This window comes from Penicillium digitatum, chromosome 2 (genome assembly GCF_016767815.1).
Source record: "Penicillium digitatum chromosome 2, complete sequence".
Lineage (NCBI taxonomy): Eukaryota > Fungi > Ascomycota > Eurotiomycetes > Eurotiales > Aspergillaceae > Penicillium > Penicillium digitatum.
In genome coordinates this window covers 2,543,171-2,559,461 of record NC_089385.1, presented here as the reverse complement: position 1 = coordinate 2,559,461, position 16,291 = coordinate 2,543,171, and the positions used below count along the sequence as shown (strand labels likewise).

General features: G+C 47.9%; 5 protein-coding genes and 1 non-coding gene across 6 annotated transcripts; 4 read left to right on the top strand and 2 right to left on the bottom strand.

Annotated features, from left to right (window-relative positions):
• Positions 1-139: 139 nt before the first annotated feature.
• Positions 140-225, bottom strand: Pdw03_tRNA73. The gene has a single exon. It is a non-coding gene; the product is annotated as a tRNA-Asp (tRNA).
• A 382-nt stretch (positions 226-607) lies between these two features.
• Positions 608-2,206, top strand: Pdw03_6948 (Amidohydrolase 3; the record flags this gene model as incomplete). The annotated part of the gene is made up of 1 exon (XM_014678902.1): positions 608-2,206. One exon carries the CDS (start codon positions 608-610, stop codon positions 2,204-2,206), a length of 1,599 nt encoding a protein of 532 aa, XP_014534388.1.
• A 337-nt stretch (positions 2,207-2,543) lies between these two features.
• On the bottom strand, positions 2,544-3,004 carry Pdw03_6947 (RPEL repeat protein; the record flags this gene model as incomplete). The annotated part of the gene is made up of 3 exons (XM_014678903.1): positions 2,544-2,611; positions 2,676-2,773; positions 2,862-3,004. 3 exons carry the CDS (start codon positions 3,002-3,004, stop codon positions 2,544-2,546), a joined length of 309 nt encoding a protein of 102 aa, XP_014534389.1.
• A 2,374-nt stretch (positions 3,005-5,378) lies between these two features.
• Pdw03_6946 (Major facilitator superfamily domain, general substrate transporter) lies at positions 5,379-6,962 on the top strand (the record flags this gene model as incomplete). The annotated part of the gene is made up of 2 exons (XM_066101501.1): positions 5,379-5,427; positions 5,485-6,962. The coding sequence occupies 2 exons, from the start codon at positions 5,379-5,381 to the stop codon at positions 6,960-6,962; spliced, it is 1,527 nt and encodes a 508-aa protein (XP_065956584.1).
• A 3,174-nt stretch (positions 6,963-10,136) lies between these two features.
• Positions 10,137-12,484, top strand: Pdw03_6945 (SteA; the record flags this gene model as incomplete). The annotated part of the gene is made up of 5 exons (XM_014678906.2): positions 10,137-10,266; positions 10,325-10,424; positions 10,482-12,002; positions 12,103-12,186; positions 12,238-12,484. 5 exons carry the CDS (start codon positions 10,137-10,139, stop codon positions 12,482-12,484), a joined length of 2,082 nt encoding a protein of 693 aa, XP_014534392.2.
• A 1,148-nt stretch (positions 12,485-13,632) lies between these two features.
• Positions 13,633-15,749, top strand: Pdw03_6944 (Sucrose transporter, putative; the record flags this gene model as incomplete). Its single annotated transcript, XM_014678907.1, has 4 exons — positions 13,633-13,799; positions 13,893-13,932; positions 14,044-14,365; positions 14,422-15,749. The coding sequence occupies 4 exons, from the start codon at positions 13,633-13,635 to the stop codon at positions 15,747-15,749; spliced, it is 1,857 nt and encodes a 618-aa protein (XP_014534393.1).
• Between the last annotated feature and the right edge of the window lie 542 nt (positions 15,750-16,291).

Sequence of the window (16,291 nt, the reverse complement as noted above, 5' to 3'; positions counted from 1 at the left end):
TTTGCTGGTGTATTAGAGGATTAATAACACTAAAAGAACCTAAGACGAGATCAATCCTTGACAACACCCTCATTTCATTTAGCTCAGTTTGAAGTAATAAGATGGTTGTAAGAACCATCAAACATGGAAAAAAAGAAATCTCTCCCTCGGGGAATCGAACCCCGGTCTCCCGCGCTTATCGGTGTTAATGACAAGCGGAAATCATCACCACTAGACCAAGGAAGATGTGATGGACAAGTTACTACTCGGCCACTTGGCTGGTTGATATTTGAAAGTGAATGGAAATGACATATATACTTTTTCTTCCATGGAATGTCCTAAAGTCCAATCACTTGCCCCTCTTCTCTCATCCAATCATTATGCAGTTTAATGGCCGGTCCTTAAAAGCAATCATCCAGGCTATCTTATAACGTTATAGTCGTTATCCTCTTTGGAGATAACACGGCCCAAATCCCACCATCCCCACCCTTCAATTTTCTCAAACGGCAAGTCCTGGAGAATTCCGGGTCTAAGAGTTAAAAAAAACGGTCCGACTTCGGCAGGAAGCAATAAATACTTCAGCAAATCGTCGTTGCGCAGTTTCAACAATAACTTCAAACCGGAAATCATGACATCCGTTTTTAAGAATGGGCGCATTTTCATGCCCTCGCAAGACTCGAATAATGAGAACTTTGCCCAGAGCATGATCATCGAGAATGACAAGATCTCCCACGTCGGCTCTCTCGATGGAATAACCATTCCAGAAAACGCAAATGTCATTGACCTGGAAAATCGCACCGTCATTCCAGGTTTCATCGACGCCCATGTACACATCTTGCAGTACGGGCAATCATTGCGCAAAGCCAATCTTATCGCCTGCACCACACTTGATCAAATCCGTCAAGCTATCAAAGCTTACGCAGAAGCCAATCCATCTCTGCCACGCATATTGTGTACAGGCTGGATCCAATCATCTACCAATGGAATCGCACTAGCAAGTATGCTGGATGGTATCGACCCACGTCCCATTTTTATTGACTCCTTCGACCTCCACTCCATGTGGTGCAGCGCGGCGGCTCTTGAGGAGATGGGAGCTCATACGGCTCCCGATTTTCCCGGTGGAACCATCCACCGTGATGAAGATGGACGAGCCTCCGGCCTACTTGATGAATCTGCTGTTATAAGCCTTGCATGGCCTTATCTAGAAAGTGTGACCTCCACGGAAGACAAACTGAGTGCGTTGGACACTGCAGTTGCGACATACTCCGCGGCCGGGTATACTGGACTCGTGGATATGGCCATGGACGACAAAATCTGGGAAATTCTGAATCTCTACCGTCGCGATCATACCATCCCATTCCACATCGGCGCACACTGGCTCGTTCCCTTCTCAGAGGATCAAACCGCCAACTTCAAACACGTGGATCGAGCAATTGAGTTACACAACCAGTTCAACGAGCCCGATTTCCACGTCCTCGGAATAAAGCTCATCTGCGATGGTGTTGTCGACGGATGCACTGCCGCTCTCCTCCAACCGTACTCTGGCAAATCAGATCCCGTCGATCCAATCTGGCCAGAGAATATGCTCCAAGAAGTCGTCCAGCGCGCCGACTCAGCAGGACTGCAATGCGCAATTCATGCGATAGGCGATAAAACCATCCACCAGGCAATCAACGTGCTGTCGAGAGTCGGCACGCCAGGCCGAAGACACAGAATCGAACACCTGGAGCTGACAACCTCGGAAGATGCCAAAAGACTTGGCCAGCTGGGTATCACCGCCTCAGTCCAGCCTGTGCACTCGGATCCTATGCTTTTCAAGGCGTGGCCTGGTCTTGTGGGCCCCGAGCGCTGTAAGCGTGCCTTCGCTTATAAGGATTTCCTGGATGGGGGTGCTCCTGTTGCTTTCGGAACGGATGCCCCCACTGCGGCTCACTTCCCTTTCCCTAATCTTTACAACGCTACCACTAGGCGCTCGGCACTTCAAACCGAGTCTGATGAAACTTTAAACGCACATTTCAGGTTGGGGTTGGCTGAGGCAGCTACGGCAGCTACTGCTGGTGCGGCTTATGCGCGGTTCGCTGATTCCTGGACTGGAAGTCTGCGGAGGGGCTTAAGTGCAGATTTCTTGATTGTTGATATGCAGTGGATGCCGGAGAAGTTGCTTGAGGCGCGTGTCTGCCAGACTTGGTATCGGGGAAAGAAGGTTTTTGATTCGACCAGTGATTGACCATGGTGGCGTATAGACTCCGAATTAGATAGAAGAAGACACTGGTCAACGAGATGCACCAAAAAAGAAATTTGAACGGGATTACTCTATTCTTTAACGACGTTCATGCTTCCATGCATGATGATGACATCACCAGTACGTACGAACGTACTTTTGCCTCACGAAGGAACTTAGGCCACCGCAATGTACAATATGCAGATGTACGCAAGAAAGGTAGTACAGATTGTTAGTTTTTACTTTACAGCTTATCATCGCTTCATGAAGGCATCACTTCTGGTGCCGATCTAAGTCTTCCCTCTGAACTTCCCAGTTTAGTCCCGAGTCCAACCAAGATCAACTACTCTTCCAATTGTTCGGGGTGCGCCTGCAGCCCACGGTCGGTACTCAGATCAGAGAGGAAAGAATCTGTTGATCGTCAGTACATACGATAATCGTTTTGATACCAGAATGGTCGGACGTAGAGACGTACTGTGATCTACATCCTGTGAGGACCGGCGCCCTGTTTTCTTGTTAAGGCTATCCACTGCATGTTGGTGTGCGAGCTCCGAGCACATGACGCGGGACGATCTATTTCTTTTGTTAGTTACGGGATACGTTTAAGGAAAGCCTCCAAATTGCGGTCTGAAGGTCTGAAGGTCTGAAGGTCTAAACGCACGGTGCAACTTCTCTGCCTCCCATGAGATCTTCATCTTTGACATTGGATTGGTCTTGCTGTTGGTGCTCCATATTTCCCAGAGAGCTGCGGCGCTTTTCGTAATTGGGATCTAGGGGATTCTGATCAATGTCGGTTTTGACCATATTTACACGTGGTAGACCGTGGTGGCAAGTTAAATAGTTGGATGTATGTGAAGTGTTAAAAAGTGAAGGTGCATGAGGATACGTTGGAACCCAAGGTAAACTATTTAACTCAAGCTCAAATGCGGGGAGTCTTCGATGTCATAAGTTGGATGTGGCAAACTTATGATATGAACACTTCGTGCCAACCTATCAGAGTCATTTTGATCCTGGTACTTAATCAAAAAAGATGTTGCCTATCCTAGTTATTGAAAATCTAGAAACAGAAAGGAGCTTACATACTGTGATTTCTCACACGAGGTCAACTTGAGCGTTACACAAGGCGAAACAGTTAATCATGGCCGGATAGTTATGAGGTCAAGTGCTCGTCAATGAGCGACGCGATGGCAAAATTAGGAATGTTCTGGGTCTTTTCGGCGATGTTGGAGATTGCTAACTGGATGGATAAGCGGAGGAGAGATGTGAAAATGTCACTGGCCATTGAGAGATTTCCTTTTTTCCTATATACTCTACCCAAGTGCTCACTACGAACTTGTTACAACATCTCATCCTCATATCCATTCATATTCTTCTGATTCAGCTTTCTGGCATTCTTTCCTTTCTCTTTCTTACTCTTGATGTATGATTTCCCGATTTGCTGGCTTGCCATTGAGTCTGAACTGGTGGGAGCAAATCCCAAGGCTTCCAGATCTCGATGGGAAGTAGTAACACTCAGTTTCCAAGCAAGAGACAAATCAGCGCCATGTCTCATCAGTGAAAGTCTTTTCGCCAATTCTTCCACAAAAGCAACACTTCGGTGGCGGCCCTCCTCACAACACACAGTCACCACTAACGAGATATCAGGATTCTGGTGAGTGCTAGTTGTCGTGATTTCGAACTCGTTGCTGCGGCTTTTGAGTTTCTGCAAGGAACAATCTTCTTGGAATAATGCATCACAAGTTGTCTTTAGTGAGTTGATAATCTCATTCAGCGTTCTTTCAAGGAAGTTGTCCACTGTGGCATTTTTTATAAATTCCTTCCGCAGCCGAGATGACAGGCCAGTAGTCATGGCCCGTAGATTTCGCGGTGGATTTGGAAGATGACGAATATTTAATGAAAACAGTGTTGAGCTCTGTTCCTGAGTTTTCGGTGTCACAAATGGGCCATTGACATGACCGTACGAGTAGAGTGAGACGGTGATTGATGGGCACCACGGCGATGCCGGGCTACTGTCAACCAGGGAAATCATCGGGGTTTGAGCCAAAATTATCCTTGACGTGATTGAATCTCGTAACTCTGTATTGGTCTGTCTAGGTACTGTTAGTTTGTACCTTGATTGAAGGTAAGATGTCGATGCTTGCGGACAGGGAAGCAGGAAGCAGCTACCTAAATAAGAAAACAGACTAGTACCCTAAAAGGCAATGAAATGCGATCGCGGGAATGGAACCGATCCAACGAACAATAGTTTAGCATCAGAGCTCGGATCCGAATTCAAGAGTTTGTGATTTTGACCATTGGGGTATTCCATAGATTTCGAAATTGAATCTTGGGCGTTTATGACTCATGTGCGACTGAAGCGACCGCTAAGCTCAATAGGGGGTATGATTTTTATAGACTTAAGATAGCATACTAGAAGGTGAGCATGGCTCTGGATATGAGCAAAGAGCACTCCGTACGCAAGGCAAGACTATTCTAGTCCCTGTTTTACCCCAAACCATCTGATTGGTAGCAAAAAATAAATCAAGTCAATCTCTTAGCTTCGCAAGGTGAGCCATCAGACCACACCTTGGCTTCTTAATACAGCCTAGGTTCAATGTAGAACGATTAGAGATCTCATGTTGAAGCCGCGAGATCGCAAAACGCGGAATGATAGATAATTACCCCCAAAAAAACTATGATTTTTCTAGGCCCGATCGACAAAAATTGTCAAGCTCGAGGCATATCCTGCAGGGCAAGACGAACATGATTCGCCTAGGGAGGAATCCCATGGGGCAACAAAGCTAATGTGGGGTGCAGAAGCAGATCGTTTAGCTAATTCCTTCATCTAAGCACATCAACAGAAGAGTCGGTCAAAGTAACTTTAGTAGCCAATCAGATTATGTGAAGTTGAAATCGACGTCCTAAAGCAGCGTGTCCGGAGGACTGGGCCTATAGTGGGGAGATAATCACTTGGGAGTTCACAATAATTTTTTTCCCGCAGCTCTGGTAGAGTTTAAAGGAAGCTGGAATTCCATGTTTTTTTTTTTTTTCAAAGCCTTGAACTTGAAGAAATCTGAGTGCTGACAATTGTGAAAGGTCTCGGAGAATTACATCATTCTTTTCAAGTTCGGTTCACAGATCACCACGTGGAAGAGAACAAGAATTTCGACCAGCTGTGAAGAGTTTGAATTGGATCGGAATGGTGTTCGCGCGTGGCGATGTATCTGGCCATGATGAACAGACAATAGGTAAATCAGAACAGCACCTGCAACCGAGGTCCAAGATCTTGACTAACAGCGACAAAGATCATCAAGATCCAAGCAAAGATATCATATTGGTGTCCTGGGATGGACCACAAGATCCCGGAAACCCATACAACTGGACTCTGTGCGAGAAATGGCTTCTCACAGTCCTCGCCGTGTTCGCCACCTTCATGTCCCTGATTAACGGCACAATTTTCACAGTAGCCCATGACCCCATGAATGAGCGCTTTAACATCTCAGACGCCAATTTCCCTCACTCCTACTGGCCCGTCACATCATGGGCCATTGGCGGCGGCTGTTCCTCCCTGCTGGTCCTCCCGCTCATGGAGGATTTTGGTGTGCGATGGGTGTTTCTGGGCACGTACGTGACTTTCCTCTGTTTTCTCGTGCCCCAGGCCGTGGCTCAGAATTTCTACACGTTGGTCATAACGAGATTCTTTGCCGGGTCATGCGTCTCCATTCTCGCTAATACCTCTGGCACGGTGATTGGGAATGTCTGGGACACGGAGCGAAGTCGCAACATCCCTGTCAGTCTTTTCATTGTTGCTTACCTGTCGGGTAGTAGCATTGGACCTGTCATTGGAGCTGCGATCTACCATGCTCTGACGTGGAGGTGGATTGGATATATCCAGCTCATGTGGTACGGTGCCTTTTTCCCCCTGTACTTCTTCTTGTTCAAGGAATGTCGTGGGATTGCAATTTTAGGACAGCGGGCTGAGGCTCTACGACGGGAAGGCAAGAATGCCTATACCCAGCATGAAATCGACACGCAAGGCCAGTCAATTTTAAGCATCGTCGGCCACAGCGCCAGCAGGCCTCTTTTCCTGTTCTGCACAGAGTCTGTGGTGTTTGTATCGACGCTATGGTCTGCCTTTACCGTCGGGACATTGTATCTGTTCACTCAATCTGTTGAGCAGGTATTTACAGCGCTGTATGGTTGGACACCAGCACAGGCTGGATACGTTCAAGCAGCTGTCGTGATCGGAGAACTCCTGGGATGGGTGATGACCTTGTTCTCAGGCAAAATTTACTTTGACTCGGCATCCCGGAACAAGGAAATCCCCGGAACACCCATTCCGGAGGCTCGGCTGTACCTCGCTATTTTGGGCGGTATATTCGGTATCTCGGGTGGTATGTTCACATACGCCTGGACGTCATATCCTAATTTTCCGTGGATCGCACCAGCCGTTGGTCTTGCCATGGTAGGGGCCGGTAGTGTCATTGTCGTGACGGGAATTTCGGACTATGTGGTCGATGCGTACAGCAAATACGCAGGCAGTTGTATGGGTATCATCGCCACCGGTGAGAACACCTTGGCAGCATTTCTTCCTCTAGCTACTATGAGTATGTACTCTCATCTTGGCCTCAATTGGGCTAGTACGGTACTAGCCTTCATTGCGTTGGCTCTATCTTTTGCCCCGATATTGGTGCTTGTTTGGGGCAAAGATATCCGAGCACGGAGTCCATTTATGAAGGAAGCCATGATAGAGAAGAGGAGGAATAGTATCGACTCTGTTTGACCAGGTCTTCTACGGAGTACATAGATCGCTTTGAAAGACACACGGCACACACAAAGAGACTTCAAAACATGGATCCACGCGGAAAAGTAAGTCAAGACCACCTGCATCGAGGAACTCCCCGAAGGCTTGACGGCAAGACTTTGAAAGCCACCTACCACAGATGTTTCAGTTTGCTCTGATCTAAGAATTGAATCTAAAACAACATTCTCACCTCATGAACCCCCTACTTTGTACATCAGCAAGAACACATGGAGACTCAGTGAATTCAATTAGATTGTAAATTTAATGCCAAGGCACGAGTGGATATCAATTGTAAGGAAAAATCAATTCAGTTTGAATCAGGGGTATCCTGATCGAACTCGAAAAACGTCGGAGATATTTCAGATTGTGGATTAGCTCAGGGATGCGCCGCTAACCCGAAATGAACCTCCCCCCTTAACCCTCTACACCATATGTCCCTTTCACGTATACGACATATTGTCCCAAGTCCCCTGAGGCCAGATGATGATTGCCGATTGGAGCTGTTTCGCGAGAAGGTTAAACCTATTAGCCACAGACCGACCAACTTGAAAAAAAAAGAACGAAAAAAACTGCACAAAATAACAGCACTCCATCCCTACCAACGATCCAATGACCCGGTTAGGAATACTAGCCGGATTACGCCATTAATCTCGCTTTGCTTTCAAGAACAGGGGTTAGATGAGTTAAACCGTATCCCCTCCTCCTCGAAATTCATCTACCGGCCTATCTTTCCGCATGAGGTACCTTGCATCAGTAGAGGCAGAACGTCCCCACGTTTCTCACAACGGCTCAATTGTAGAATTTCTAGATTGTTTCAGGGTCGACGATCAAACGGCCTGACTACTAGGTGCCCTGTGCCCTGTGTAATGGTCTGACTATGTACGGAGTACGGAATACGTACCGACATAATTGGAGTAGCATGTTCCGTACCTCCGTACTCCGTACAAAGTATTGCATATGCACTAGCTGGGAGTTTTTGCCGAGAATACGGGCTAGTTTCCCAGGAGGCCGGGAAAATGTGGTCAGAGCGGAAACCTCCAGCCATGGTCTGCGTGGATGTAGTTTGCACGAGTATATTTGGATGTTTCTCATGCCCGATTTAGTACGGCCGGCTCCGTTAGGCTGGGAATTAGCCATACAATCCGATCTTAGTATCCATTTTTTTTGGTTCGTTGGTTATTGGAGCGATGGTTGATAGGGGTTGTTTCTAGGGCGAGCTAGTCAAGATTCAACGGAAGGAAGATTCAATGGGGTTGTTTTTGGTTCGAAGATGAGACATTTCGACACATAGATGTATGCGCTGATCTGATAGTAACGATCTCTGTGGATTGAGATAGCATGATTGTACATGTTTGTATTCTGTACATGACTACTTTCTTGATCTTCAGAGATTTGAGTGTGTAACCATCTCCGAGTTGTGTGTCAGAGTCATGCTAAGTTCCTTAGGCTACTGATGTCGTTGAAATTTCCGATCAGGAGATCGTCCATAAACGGTAGTCTACCGAGTCCACATGCTGTGGGGTGTTCCAATGCACAGCTTGGAATTCTGCCCTTCTTCTCATCCTATAGAAAGCCTTTGGTACCTGTTACCCACGTGGTCTAAAACTCTGCTCATCTCATGACATAGTTGGCTGGCCTTGGGAAAGTGGACTAGACACAGAGAACAAGTACAGAGTATAGGTGCAAAAAAAGGATTTCTGTTTTGGTTTATATTGCATAGTAGAAGACACCCAAGTGTGATGCGTCCATGTACAATTGGGAGGTGGTGATTCTTCAAGATATTTTGTTGTATGTTAAAAGGGGTACTTCGTACTTTTTCCCGATTAGACCAGTCTGATGCGTGGGCCAAAAGAGATCAGTCGGAAATACCGGATAGAAGATCCCAAAGCCACAGCCGCTTAAATGAAAAAATAAAATTAAAATGAAAATAAAAAAAGTATCAGAGCTCGGTGAAAATACCAAGGGAAAATTCGGGAGGTCTTGATGCATGTAAGCGCCCACTACGATTCTGAAACAACAGGGCGGGTGCTTCAGGTCGCAGCGCCAGTTTGATGAGCCTTGGCGGTCTCCACCCTTTTCCCGTTGGATTCACACAGCCTTCTTGTCTATAAGAATCTCTGAATATGGCAGGTGATATGTTTATCACTTGTTTATGCAGCCTGGTCACCATGTAGATTGGTCCAATCATCAATTTTGAGATACAACACTATACAAATCTTGTACAAAAAGAATTAAGACAGGGGGTTAGATTCGCTTTGTTAACATGAACAAAGTCTTATATTACTTTGTATATCAAACTTTGAAGACTAACAAACTATTGTGATTATTGTATTCACTTGAGACGGCTATTTTTCTTTATGCATCATTAACAACAATAGTCCCTCTAGGGCTGAAGTATGGATGGTGAATGTCCAACATACTCCGAACACATGTACACAGGTACCCCCGTACCTGAACCTGAACCTTGATTTACTGTTCCACCCTGTAAATGACAGATCGATACAAAGTAAATAACCACCAATACCAGATTAATTACAAAAAATACGCCATTCACACCCTTTAATGGCGGATAGCGAGTCCCACATCCGGTATGACTAAGAATAACCCAAAATAACATACTAGTTCTTGACCGGTCAGATGTCCCTGGGCGCTTCCCCCATTCCTAACTTCGATTATTATTAGACTTGATTGTATCTTCTTCCCCCCCCCTTCTTCTTCTTCACCAGTACTCAAGCTTCCTCTTCACTTTCATTTCTTTCTTCCGCTGCGCGCGAAATTTCCCCCTCCCAGAGGCTTACCGGCTGGTCCAGTTTCATTCTCTGACAATCTCTCTTTATTTCGCTTTGTCTACGAGGCTGGTTCCTCCGTTGCCTCAAGAACCCTTTCCGCGCATTTTGTGTGATTTAGAACTTCTCCCGATCGGATATCATCTTAACTGGTTGGCGACGTTGATCCTCGCATTCCCGATCCTCTCTTGTTGAACCATTCAGCTGGTGAGTTTGATCCGAGCTCTTGCAGCTATGTCTCAGTAGAGTCGCAGAGGGGCTTCATTTGATTGGACTTAAAATCACCCTCTTTGTTTACGCACGCGTTAACAGGCGGTCGTTTCCCTGGTTCTAATTATCTATACAGTGCGCTTCACACAAATTAAAAATGTATCCTCAACCAGGTGCCTCAATCCCTATGGCACCACCACAAAAGCCCGAAACTTTCATGCTCTCGACCGAAGCACAACGAAGCCTACCTCACGATGCGCAAGTTGCCCTTCAGCAAGTGGATAATCGTATGTCTTTCGGTGTTTTTTCCCCCTGCATTAAAGCAATGTATTGACATGGGGCCAGTGAAATATTTTCTTCTGTCGGCTCCCGTTGACTGGCAACCGGATCAACTCATTCGACGCTTTTTGCTTCCCACAGGCGATTATGTCTCCTGTGTTTATTGGTTCGTCTTACTTGAGAGTGTGATGGCTTAGGAAGCTGACTGACCCCATCTCAACAGGAGCGGCCTTTTCCACATTTCCGGTACTGATATTGTCCGCTGTCTTGCGTTTCGATTCCAAGCCTTTGGACGTCCGGTGAAGAACTCGAAAAAATTTGAGGAGGGCATTTTCTCAGATTTACGAAATCTCAAGGCCGGCGTAGATGCGGTTCTGGAAGATCCTAAGAGCCCGTTCCTGGACTTCTTGTACAAAAACAACTGTATTCGAACCCAAAAGAAACAAAAGGTGTTTTACTGGTACGGCGTGCCTCACGACCGGCTATTCCTCGATGCACTGGAACGAGACTTGAAGCGCGAGAAAATGAACCAGGAGGCTACCACGGTCGCAGTCAGCGAACCGGCCATGTCTTTTGAATTCGACTCGTCCCAGTCTCTATATGAGCAATTGACCAAGTCACAACAAGTGAATCTAAACTCGTTCGCTGCCCACGCAAGTACGACATATGGCCAGCCCAACTCCCCCGTGGTTCGGACCGTTGACGCAATGCCTCCTCCGCAGATGGCTCCCCCAGCGATCCCTCTGATGCAGGAAGACCCTGGGAATCAGATGTACAGCCACCCACAGATGCCCCTTTCGAACAATCTAGTCCAGAGCATCATTAAGCGCGAGCAGGACTACGGCCCCATCCAGTACGATCGCCACGGAATGCCCATTCCCCGCCCTCATCAGCGCCATTCTTCCATGCCGACCTTCTACGAATACTCCCCTGCGCCATCCTTCGTATCTTCGCAATATGAGGACTATAGTAATCGCGGCCTGTCTTTCGAACCAGTCACCCCGCCCCAGCATTCGGTCGGACTCGGAGGGGAACCGGCTTACATCGCCAACGAAGACACCGGACTTTACACAGCGATTCCGGATATTTCAAGTGGACCCGCTTACCACCCCATGATGCAGCTGCCTCCTTCAAATTTGGCTAGTGCCCACTATCAGCCTGCGCCCCGGTCCTTTTCGGCAAACCCGTATCCCGTCATCGAGGGATCCCCGACATACAAACAGCGCAGACGTCGGTCATCTATCCCGCAAAATAGCGGTGTTGTCACACCCAGTGGCGCAACTCACGTCCAGTCAACAACTCCAGGAGTTCAGTCAGTCTCGTACGCTGCTCACCGACCAAGTGATCTGCGGCGTTCGGTTTCTAGCTCAGTCGCTCCGGTCGCAGAGGGAGATGGAGCCACCCAGGAGCTCGCTCGCACGTATCCCAGTGCGATGCTGCCACAGAAGGATCTTCTTCATGAAATGTCCCGCCATGGCACACCGCTGCAGAACCTGGATCAGACCACCGCACAACATCCAGGCTCCATGGCAATCCAATCAAACGATCTGACATCTCTACCAAGCAGCAGTGCAGAGACTGTGGTCCAAAATTCTACTGGTCGGTCTGAGCGTTCGGCGCCTGGTCCTAATCGGAGAGCCAGGAGTGCAACCATGATGGAGTTAGGGCCGTACCCAACCAAGGCCCATTCGTGCCCTATCCCGTCATGTGGTAGAACATTCAAGAGATTGGAGCACCTCAAAAGGTAAGCTTACTTCTATTTTTGCACTCACGTTGGTGGGGCTGATCTGCACCGTGCGCCGGTGAGATTGTTTCGACAGCCGCCGACTGACCCCTGTTTCTAGGCATGTGAGAACTCACACACAAGAGCGTCCGTACCCTTGCCCTTATTGCAGCAAAGCTTTCTCCAGGTCCGATAATCTTGCGCAGTAAGTAGTTATTAGTCTGAAACTTCTAGGGCTTACACTAATATTTGCTAGACATCGTCGGATTCATGAAGCACAGCAGGATGGTCAAACAATTATCCCAACCGACGAAGATCTGGAGAATGACGCACATGAATTCGGTTCCCCCAGAGAAGAGATGTCCCCACCGGTACCTGCTCATCCAATGATTAGTATGCCAGGCATGACGTCGATGGCAGCTCCTTTGAGCATGCCGTCCGCCCTGACTGGCATGCCTACTTCGCACATGATCGCTCCGCAACTTCTCCAACAACATATATGAGAATGATACAGAGCACGGTGTGTCTACCACAGTATAGTAGATGCATCGTCTCATGCACCCTTTGACGGATATTTTCCGCGCAAAGGTTTCCATTCTCACATCTTTCTTAAGTCTTCAGGGCGTATGTATGCGCTCTTTTTTTGGATCGGGGTTTATTTCGCCTCTTGTTTAATCGCACACGGCCAAATGTTGGCCTTGCACATACCGCGATATTCGTGTATAGCCCGCGTTTTGTGTTTTTGCTTGTCTTTTGACACTGTGTTCATTTTCTGTTGGATTCTTTTGGGGGCTTTCTTTAGTTTTTTTTTTTCGGACTGTGCGATGGTTACAGGAAACACTGTGTATTTTTGGGTGTCGGTTGCCCTGCACGTGAATTGGGCTGCACTAGCAGACATTCATTTGATGCTGCCTGGCCGGCACGGGCACAAGTACGAGAGAGGTTCAATTATCTCTCAATGGGAAATGGGTTGGGATGGGAAAGATTGGGTTGGATTCTTCTTGGATTGTCAGGCATTGTCCCTGAAGACCGGCTTGGAATGGTCAGGTATTTTGACGCCTTGAACCACAATATATAGACAGAGACATTGTGTAACGACTTTGAATTGAACCTGAAAAAACACATGGAAAATTTCATACCAACCAGTCTTCCCTTGCTGCTTTATACTCTTGTTTGTATCCAGGTGATGATTAAGAGCTGTCATGGCCTGTTATTGGTACATCACGTGTTGCTGACGTAGATCAACCCTGCAGTGATGAAGGGGTCTGCTTGGCATCCATCTGACACACCGCGCTTTGATCGGGAGGGCTATACCCTGTCAAGTCTTACCTTCTTTCAGATAGCTAAATCGCTGGCAAGCGATGCGTGCATAGACCCCATCTTTTCGACAGTATCTCCCACACTCCAACAATCCATAGTCTACATAGACCTACCACCAATACAACGACTGTCAAGTGGATGAAGAGGAACTCCGATCCCGGCAAATACTATCAAAAAAGCATATCTCACCTCAACTGAACGCTGAGCCACAGTCAGCAGCTGGAACTCAAAGCAGCCCCAACCACATCCCACCACGCACTAGCAAGTTCCATGGGTTAATCCTGGTCGGTGCCAATTCAACACATCGAGATCCTGACCCGTTAATTCTCTGATGGGAGACTCGGATTACAAGTCTGCCTCTGGTTCTAGCAACGAGAGCTCGCCTCTCATGGTTTCCACTCGCTCTGCAGACAGGCGTGCTGGGGGCTCTCTTGCCGGTGCAGATGAGTCGTCTAAGAATGCGTTGTACATGTTTCTTTTGACTCTGTCTATTGGTGGGTAAGTATTTTTGCAATTGGAAACTTGTTTCTAATTATGTGTCGCTTTTGACTTCTATGCTGGCCATTTATTGATATCTGGTTTCTTTGACAGACTTCAGATTGTTTGGTCTGTCGAACTCTCCCATGGATCGGTAAGTATAAGTCGTGACTTACCAGAGATGATTCAATTTGAAATTTGCACCCCATTCATCTCTTGGAAGCTGTAGGATTAGAAAAAAAAGCCCCTGCTGACCTGGGCACAGCCATTCCTTCTATCCCTCGGTATGAGCAAATCGCTTCTTGCCTTTGTTTGGATCGCCGGTCCCTTGACTGGTGCGCTGGTACAACCATACATCGGTATTAGAAGCGACAACTGCCGACTCGCGTGGGGTAAGAGGAAACCGTTCATGGTCGTCGGAGGCGCTGCAACGATCGTTTCATTGCTAGCTCTGGCATGGGTGAAAGAGCTCGTGGGAGGCTTTCTGTCGATCTTCGGTGTTGAATCAACATCAGCAGGAGCCAAGGTTGTTATCATCGTCATGGCCACAGTTTTCATGTACTGCCTTGATTTTGCCATCAATACTGGTACGCATTCCAGTATCTTCACGTTTATGGTTGCTTCGCTAATCGTCATCTTATAGTACAAGCTGCAATCAGAGCATTTATTGTTGACAACTGTCCCACCCACCAACAGGAGCTGTCCAACGCCTGGGCTAGTCGCATGGTTGGCATTGGCAACATCTTCGGGTATATTTTTGGCTACATGGACCTGCCGAAGACTGTCCCCTTCTTGGGAAATACCCAGTTCAAAGTTCTGTGTGTTCTCGCCTCGGTCTTTCTGATCGCAACTCTTGCCACTAGTTGTGTCTACATCAAAGAGCGGGATCCCCGAGGAGACGGGCCTGTGACTGACAAGCTTGGCGTGATCTCATTTTTTAAACAGGTTGTCAAGTCGATTCAGAGTTTGCCAACACAGATTTCCCGCGTCTGTGAGGTGCAGATCGCAGCATGGGTGGGCTGGTTCCCGTTCCTGTACTACTCCACGACCTATGTCGGGCAGCTGTACGTCAATCCCGTTTTTGCAGATAACCCCCATCTCTCCAAGGGTGAGGTCGACAAGGCCTGGGAAGATGCTACTCGCGTTGGGACTTTGGCTCTTCTCATCTACGCTATCATCTCTTTCCTTGCCAACATGTTGCTTCCTCTTTTCGTGGTCCCCTTGTATGGACCGGCACCAGTCACTGCTTCGCAATGGGATTCTCCAGGCAGCGATTCAGATGACGATACAGAGCAAGCTGCTAGGGGACTGTCATTTTCAAGTATGCCGACGGGCAATGCATCCGAGCCTCTGCTTGATGCACCTCCAGTTGCACAAGAGACCGAAGGGAAACCGACTTGGCTTTCACGCCTGCATATCCCGGGCTTGACTCTTCCGCGAGTCTGGCTCCTCTCCCATCTCCTCTTCGCAGCGTGTATGTTTAGCACTTTCTTCATCTACTCTCACCAAGCCGGGTCGGCGTTTGTGGGCTTTGTCGGTGTCTCCTGGGCTGTAGCGCTGTGGGCCCCCTTCGCTCTTATCGCAGCGGAGGTAGCTAGGATCGATCCCTCAAGACGCAGTCATCGTTACACAGGTCGGTCCACCCATAGCGAGCATGGCGGCGAGGCTCGGGAAGAGAGTTCTGGAGGATATGCCAGCGTCGGAGGCAGTGATGTTGAGCATGGACGTCCAAAGGATTATCGTGATGGTGGAGATGTTGCACAGGCAGGAATCATTCTTGGACTGCACAATATGGCAGTCTCTCTGCCACAGATCCTGTCGAGTCTTGTTTGCAGTGCTATCTTCAAGGCATCTCAGAAGCAAAGAGGGGAGCCGTGGGATAATAGTGTAGGCTGGGTACTACGGTTTGGTGGATGTGCTGCGTTGGTGGCTGCGTGGCTGACTAGAAGGGTTGCGGATGGATCAAGATAGACTCGGACACGTAGATGCCACAATGCATTCATTGATTTCATGTATGTGTGGTAGGTACGAAGCCCCTTCAACATATCTCATGTAGGAATTCTGTAGGGGATGGCGATTATCGCACGAACTACGTGGGTCCATCTATGCAGCCCTAGAGCATTATAAGGCAATCATATCGTAGTTTGGAACAATGATGATTTATACTTCACACTTGCACTACATCGACAACCCTTTGTTCCTAGCTATTTTGCCCGAATCCACCGGTTTCTTGGCAGTTGCGCGGCACCTCGAAACTCGGCCCACGTGTAATTAACAAACTCCAATACGCAGCGATCTTACGAAGTTGCTGTATTATTCCGGTTTTCCTGCCAATTTGACTCCCGCCAGCCCTGCCGTATTCTGTACTGTACACCTCCGTACCTGACCACATCTGTCCCTCTGATGCAACTCGGGCAGTCCGTATTATTACTGCTAACCCAATTCGATCTTGTCGCAACCTCTCGCTTTCCATCTCTTCGTGGACTATGTGCGTCTGCTCCTGCCATCTCAAT